This window comes from Chlorocebus sabaeus, chromosome 21 (assembly GCF_047675955.1).
Source record: "Chlorocebus sabaeus isolate Y175 chromosome 21, mChlSab1.0.hap1, whole genome shotgun sequence".
NCBI classification, from domain to species: domain Eukaryota; kingdom Metazoa; phylum Chordata; class Mammalia; order Primates; family Cercopithecidae; genus Chlorocebus; species Chlorocebus sabaeus.
In genome coordinates, this window is record NC_132924.1 from 112,390,831 (window position 1) to 112,398,806 (window position 7,976).

The window sequence follows — 7,976 nt, forward strand, 5'->3', positions numbered from 1 at the left end:
CGCAATCTCGGCTCACTGCAACCTCTCCCTCCCAGGTTCAAGTGACACTCCTGCCTCAGCCTCTGGAGTAGCTGGGACTATAGACACATGCCACTACGCCTGGCTAATTTGTGTATTTTTAGTAGAGATGGGGTTTCATCATGTTAGCCAGGCTGGTCTTGAACTCTTGACCTCAGGTGATCCACCCAACTCAGCCTCCCAAAGTGCTGGGATTACAGGCATGAGCCACCGCGCCCAGCCAAGACTATTTTTTAAGAAAACAAAAACAAAAAACAAAACAAGAAACTCTTTAACCTGTTTGTTACCCAAAAGAGGCTGGAAAAACTATAAATGTCATCCAGGCCTAGGAAAGAACATATCATTACAACTGATTTGTAGGGGCACTCCTGAGAAAGCAAACTTGTTTTTTGTTCATACCTTAGCTCCTTCAGCAAAAGGCTGCATCGGAGTGTAGAAGGACAGGTCAGGGAAACAGGTGGGCCATGTCCCCTGGCCCTCTTGGCCACTTCCAGGCCAGGGCAATCTAAGCCAGCAATGGGAAGATGTTTCATTGGAACTTGGAACTTTGGAGCTTTCATGTTATACCATCTGGACTTTTGGTTTTTTTTGAGACGGAGTCTCACTCTGTCGCCAGGCTGGAGTGCTGTGGCGTCCCACCACACCCAGCAAATTTTTGTATTTTTAGTATAGACGGGGTTTCACCATGTTGGCCAGGATGATCTCGATCTCGATCTCCTGACCTCATGATCTGCCCACCTTGGCCTCCCAAAGTGCTGGGATTACAGGCGTGAGCCACCACGCTCGGCTGGATTTTTTTAGAAAACCAAAGAGGAAGATTGTTCTGCTATTTCCTGGAAAGGCTGTGTAAACCACCCCCAGTTTCACACAGGACAGAAAGAAGTCACCCAGGAAGCTGACAAGTGGCAGTGATGAGAAGGAATCGCTCACTCTCTCCTTGTATCCAGCAGGTCCAACTTGCCTGTTATGAGCTTCATAATATTCTGAGTATTATCATGTACTGCAGTTTCCATGCCGCAGGATGTCATCAGTGGGTTCACTTGATTAAAAGCAAGACCTTCAAATAACAGAAACTACCATGTAATGGAAAGAAGCATGAAAATCTCATATACAAGAATTGTTGGCCGGGTGCAGTGGTTCATACCTGTAATCCCAGCACTTTAGGAGGCCAAGGTGGGCAGATCACTTGAGGTCAGGAGTTCGAGCTCAGCCTGGCCAACATGGTGAAACCTTGTCTCTAGCAAAAAATACAAAAATCAGCTGGGTGTCAAATTCAAAATTAATCACCTAGTTTTCTTTTACAAAAGAGTCAAGCATTTCTCATATACTGACCTCTCCTTTGATGACAAGAGGCTGTCAGAAGAGTGCTGTCCTGAGGTTCACAGCATATTTTTGGCAATCAGGCTTCGTTCCCAAATTTTTATATGCTACTCTCCGTATTACAAGGACTAGAATTACGGAAGCTGCATTTCTTAATTTCTCTTGCCTGCAAGCTTCTAGACTGATTTTTTTATTTTTATTTTTTTTTTTTTGAGACAGAGTCTCACTCTTATCACCGAGATCGGACACGATCTCGGCTCACTGCAACCTCCGCCTCCCAGATTCAAGTCATTCTCCTGCCTCAGCCTCCTGAGTAGCTGGGATTACAGGCGCCCGCCACCACGCCTGGCTAATTTTGGTATTTTTAGTAGAGATGGGGTTTCACCATGTTGGCCAGGCTGGTCTCGAATAGATGTGATTTTTTTGTACTCATGCAAGTTCTCGTAGGTGCAAGGAAAAAGTGGTATTATTATTTTGGAGGCCATGGTAGACCTAAAATCCCACAGTAGCCTCCAAGTGATCCATTAGCCCCATCTCAGTGCTTTGGGGCCTCTGCCATCAACAGGGGTTTCCTGCATTTTCCTGACCCGGGTGATAGAAGCAACCAACCTCCCGTACTCTGAAGCACTGTGTGGTGGCAGGCTTCCCCTAGCCCCTAATTCCCGCTGCCGTTCTTATGATGTCATAAGCATTTAAATACCCTGCACTCAATTCCTGTCTGCTTGAAAGGCCTACAGTGGTTCCCTTTTTCTTGCTAAACCCTGACTAATATGGATGCCTAGCTGATATTTGGGAAAAAATGGAGATCCTTAATGGGTCTCTTTAAGTTAAAAATTTTTTTAAGGTTTAATTAGACTTTAACTGCCAATTTTAAAAGAAACTTATACTATGAAGAGAGAAATTTGAAAAATGAATGTTTAGAAATGTTTATCCTATGCAATTTTGTTGCCTGAAATAATATGCTAAAGATTTTTCAGAATATGGCTGGCTGCGGTGGCTCACGCCTGTAATCCCAGCACTTTGTGAGGCTGAGGCAGGCAGATCTCCTCAGGTCAGAAGTTTGAAACCAGCCTGGCCAATATGGTGAAACCCTGTCTCTACTAAACATACAAAAATTACCCAGGCACAGGCAGGAGAATCACTTGAACCTGGGAGGCAGAAGTTGCAGCGAGCCGAGATTGCACCATTGCACTCCAGCCTGGACGACAGAGTGAGACTATGTCTCAAAAAAATAAACAAACAAATAAGATTTTTCAGAACAATGCAACATGCTGAATTACGTTGTTGTCAATAAAATACACAATCATAATCTTTCTTTACTGAGAGAAATTAGGACTTTTTTTAGTGTTGATAAAAATATTTTCAAAAATATTTTCAAAACATTTCAAAAATGTTTTTAAAACATTTCTATTTTTTCATATTTTATAATGCTTCAGTAGTAAATGTATATAATTAAAAAATAAATACAAAGGCTTACAGGGGAGTGACAAGACTTTTACTAATATGAGTACATAATTAAAAAGTTTAGAAATCACTCTTTTTTTTTTTGAGACAGTCTTGCTCTGTCACTCAGGCTGGAGTGCAGTGGCGCAATCTTGGCTCACTACAACCTCTGCCTCCTGGGTTCAAGTGATTCTCCTGCCTCAGCCTCCTGAGTAGCTGGGATTACAGGCGCCCGCCACCACGCCCGGCTAATGTTTTGTATTTTTAATAGAGATGGGGGTTCACCATGTTGGTCAGGCTGGTCTCGAACTCTTGACCTCAAGCGATCCACCTGTCTCGGCCTCCCAAAGTGCTGGGATTTGAGGCATGAGCCACTGTGCCTGGCCGAAATCACTGCTTTCAGACACAACATCTATAGCATCACACTCGACAGAAATGCATGCACACACATATACTCTGATGTATACTCATTTTCATCAGTCCTGACACTTGCCCACCAAAATCTCCCTCCATTTATGGTAGCACATCCAGGTTGCCAGTCCTTGCTGTAGTTGAAGAGTAAAGATTGGGCCCTCGGAGTCTGTCCCCACAGTTTCACTGGGCATAGTAAACTGTTGTCCCAGAACTCCTTTACCTTCACACAAGGCTTGAAGGACAGGATGGAGGAGACCTGACAATGGCTGGGGAGTGAAGGTAGGGTTTCTCTAGTTAAAAACATGGGCATTGCACTGGGCGCAGTGGCTCACGCCTGTAATCCCAGCACTTTGGGAGGCTAAGTGGGGTGGATCACTTGAGGCCAGGGGTTTGAGACCAGCCTGGTCAACATGGAGAAACCCCATCTCTACTAAAAGTACAAAAATTAGCCGGTTCAATGACCAGCCTGGTCAACATGGAGAAACCCCATCTCCACTAGGAATACAAAAATTAGCCGGGCATGGTGGCATGTACCTGTAGTCTCAGCTACTTGGGAGGCTGAGGCAGGAGAATCGCTTGAACCCAGGAGGCAGAGTTTGCAGTGAACCAAGATCTGCCTGGGCAACAGAGCAAGACTGTCTCAAAACAAACAAACAAACAAACAAACAAACATAAAATGGGCATTGTCCCATACAGCATATGTACACACACATGTTGAAAATGGCAGAACCCTCCTATCATTTGCCTCTCAGCTCAAATATCACTTTCTCAGGAAGGACCTCCAGAACACATTACAAAGCAGCAGGTCCAGTCCCCAGCTCTGGCTTTATTTTTCCCCATAGCACACATCACACTTTGACAAACTTTGTTTTACTTATCATTTATCATTATCTGCCTGTCTCTCAAACAGAAGCTTTGTGAGGATAGGAACTTTTACCGTTTTGCTTGCTCTGATTTCCTTAGCACCTAAAAGAGTGCCTAACTCATAACAGGTGTGCAGTAAAATTCATTGAATGATAAAATATTTGCCTTCCCAGGCTTCCTTGAAGCCAAGACATGGGCACATCACCCAGGCCATGCCAATTAGAACCACCCACTTGAGAACATGACCCAGATGATGACTTAGACTCATCCTGGCACACGTGGGAGCAGAGAAGCCAGTCACTGCCAGTGTGCTGCAGCAGTAGCTTTGGTGCAGGTGTCCAGGTCCGGCCCAGGGCCACTGTGTCAGCATTGCAAACTGTGGTGACTGTGCCTGGGGATGTTTTCACTGGACCAGATCTGTGGCAGGATTTTGGGTGAGGTTGTTGGCTATGTCACTCCCAAGCCTGGTCTCTAGCCTTACCATAAAATTGTGAGAAGCACCCTGCATCCTTTTAATAAACGTATTTTCTTCTTCTTCTTTTCTTTTTATTTTATTTTATTTGTTTATCTTTTTTGAGATGGAGTTTCACTTTTGTTGCCCAGGCTGGAGTGCAATGGCGCAGTCTCAGCTTACCGCAACCTCTGCCTCCCTGGTTCAAGCGATTATCCTGCCTCAGCCTCCTGAGTAGCTAGAATTACAGGCATGTGCCACCACACCCAGCTAATTTGTATTTTTAGTAGAGACGAGGTTTCTCCATGTTGGTCAGGCTGGTCTCAAACTCCCGACCTCAGGTGATCCGCCCACCTCAGCCTCCCAAAGTGTTGGGATTACAGGCGTGAGCCACCGTACCCAGCCCAGAGCCAACATTTTATTATTTACTCTGTGTATTAGTCTATTTTGTGTTACTATCAGAGAATACCACAGACTAGGTAATTTATAAAGAAAATGTGTTTATCATAATTCTGGGGGCTGGGAAGTCCAATATCAAGGTGCTGGCATCTGGTGAGGGCCTTTGTGTTATGTCAGAAGGCAGAAGGACAAGAAAGCAAAAGGGGCCCAAACTCACTTTTATAACAAGCCCACTCTAGTGACAATGAACACTCTGCAATAACAATAGTAATGCACTCTGTCCTCATGACCTAATCACTTACTAGGCCTCACCACCCAACACTTGCACTAGGAACCTAGTTTTCAACATATGAACTTTGGGGGATACATTAAAACCATAGCACTCTGCCTGAATGAACTAGTAGCATAGAATGGAAGGTAAGAGTCTTCCGGCAGTTCAGTAAATCCAGAATTCTTATCACTTGTTACCACAACAGTTATTGAAGACTTATTTCCAGAAAATTATCCCATTTCTTCAGGGCTGGCTAAAATCTGCTGCATCTTAGAAAACTGCTTAAATTTCTATCACAAGGAGAATAACTGATAGAATTCTCCCTAATCCCTCCTGTATATTTATTTGCCCTTTAAAACCATATACTTATGAACTAGAGGTTGATAAACATGAGTGTGAGTGGGGCAGATTAATTCATTATCCTTAAGTTATATAGTTTCCTCTTCTGTTGACTCTGGAAGTGTCAGGATTCCAGCTAGGGTTTGAAAGATTATATCGAAAGGAGCTGTATTCATCTATTTTCACCCTGCTATAAAGAACTATCTGAGACTGGGTAATGTATAAAGAAAAGAGCTTTAATTGATTCACAGTTCCACATGGCTAGGGAGGCCTTGGGAAACTTACAATCATGAGGGAAGGTGAAGCGGAAGCAAGGCACGTCTTACATGGTGTCAGGGGAGAGAGTGAAGGGGGAAGTGCCACACTTTAAAACCATCAGCTCTCCTAAGAAATCACTACCATGAGAATAGCAAGGGGGAAATCCACCCTCATGATCCAATCACCTTCCACGAGGCCCTTCCCTTGACATGTGGGGATTACCATTTGACATGAGATTTTGGTGGGGACACAGAGCCAAACCATATCAGGGGCCACAGCTAGAGCCAGCTCTTCTAGGACAGAAGAGCTGCTAGAGTGAGAAGTCCTGACTGAGCAGTTGCATCCTGGCTCACGTGGAAGATGAGACATAGGTCATCTACCTTGTACTGGGAAAGAGTCCAGGGAAAATTAGGATGAATCATGACTCACACCAAAGATGAACCAGCATCAGCATTATGAAACTCACAAAAACATGTTAAATCAGAAATCAGATAGTCAGGTATGGTGGCACATGCCTGTAGTCCCTGCTATTCAGGAGGCTGAGGCAGGAGGATTGCTTGAGCTGGGGCGGTCGAGGCTGCAGTGAGCTATGATCATACCACTGCATTCCACGACAGACTGAGACCCTGTCTCAAGAAAAAAAAAAAAAAAGGAAAAGAAATTAGAAACCTGTCAGTAGAAACTAAAGATTAAACTCAAATGCGGAGGTTTTTAGCAGCAATTTAAAAATAATGAACTTCAGGCAGGCTGTGGTGGCTCACACCTGTAATCCCAGCATGTTGGGAGGATTGCTTGAGTCCAGGCATTTGAGACCAACCTGGGAAATATAGCAAGATCCAATCTCTATTTTTTTTTTTTTTTTTGTAATTATAAACTTCAAGGCCAAAGGCAGAAATTAGTGTGAAATAAAGCCAGGGAACGATTTAGAGGTCAGTATGGCCAGTTGCTGTGGCAAAATATTTTTTTTTTTCAAAAATAAGACTTGTTTCTTTTTTCTTACAGGGGCCTTGCCTTAGAGATGTCTCTGAACAATTTGGACCCTGGCAAGAAGGGTAAAGGAGAAACTGGAATACTCTTGTGATTCCCCCAGTCAACCACTGTTCCAGTTGCTCATCTGCTGAGACAGCAGTTCTTGACCCCAGCTACACATTAAGCTTGAAAAAAAGAATATTACTGTTGCCTGGACCCTAGCCCAACTTGTGAATCAGAATTTCTGGGAGTGGGTCCCAGTCACTGGTGTTTTTGAAAGTTTCCCTGGGTAATTCTAATGTATATTCTGTATTGAGCCCCACTGGCCTGACACTTTCATTCCCACTGAAACAGAAGTAATCCACTACAGAGAAGAGAAGGTTGTTCCATTCTAAGCCATAGGAGTTTTTAGTTATCATAGCTCCAAACCCATAGGAACTGGCAGGAGAGCATTCTTACATGGGCGATGGAGGTAGGAGCTTCAGGAAGTCTCAGAACATCTTGTCCCAGTATGTTTCTACTTGTACAGCTATTCAAAATGAGGGCCAAACCCTTCTTTGGAATCCAACTTTGCTCTAGGCTGGTTGGCTGCCCCCAGACCAGGATTTAGCACCCATAAACTGAGAATGTGATCAGAGGATTGGGGCCACTAACATAACTGGAAAGGAAAAGCAGAAAAGCATTCTCCCAAATCCTGTTCCATTAATTCACCAAATAGCTGTGGCCATGGCTGCAAAGGTACCAAGGTGCGATGATTAAGAACTCTATCTTTGGGGTCAGATAGTCCTGGGTTCTCATGCTGGCTCCACAAGGCCCACAAGTTGTGCACTCTGGGCAAGGTACCATATGAGCCTAAAGTCCCCAACTCCCCCACCACCAAAAATCCCCAGGAAAGAGTTGTCTTGTAGTCAAGCCCTTACAACACCTCTCATATTATAAGGTGCCCTCTCAATTACTTGGAAAAATAACTATTTGCTTCAAATGTACATCACCTTAGATGACCTCAATTAATGCAAGTTTGGGGTATCTATAGAGGCCAAAAATCAAACAAAATCAGTTTTTTAAGTGACAGAGAAATTTTTCAATTTTTAAGTGTATGAGAAATTCAGAACATTTATCATTCTTAACTATGTTTTAAGTGTTAAGTCTATTTTCATTGTTGTAAAATAGATCTCCAGATCTTGTAGAACTGAAACTGTGTACTCATTAAACAACTCCTTTTTGCCTCTT

The 7,976-nt window shown here is 43.7% G+C and overlaps 1 protein-coding gene across 1 annotated transcript in view; it reads left to right on the forward strand.

Annotated features, from left to right (window-relative positions):
- Nucleotides 1-7,976, forward strand: part of UBN2 (ubinuclein 2) — a 99,768-nt gene extending 91,792 nt beyond the window's left edge. Inside the window, exon 16 of the mRNA XM_007983118.3 lies at nt 6,780-7,976. Within this exon, the coding sequence (XP_007981309.1) occupies nt 6,780-6,833 (54 nt within the window). The 3' untranslated portion in view covers nt 6,834-7,976. The remainder of the gene's footprint in view (nt 1-6,779) is intronic.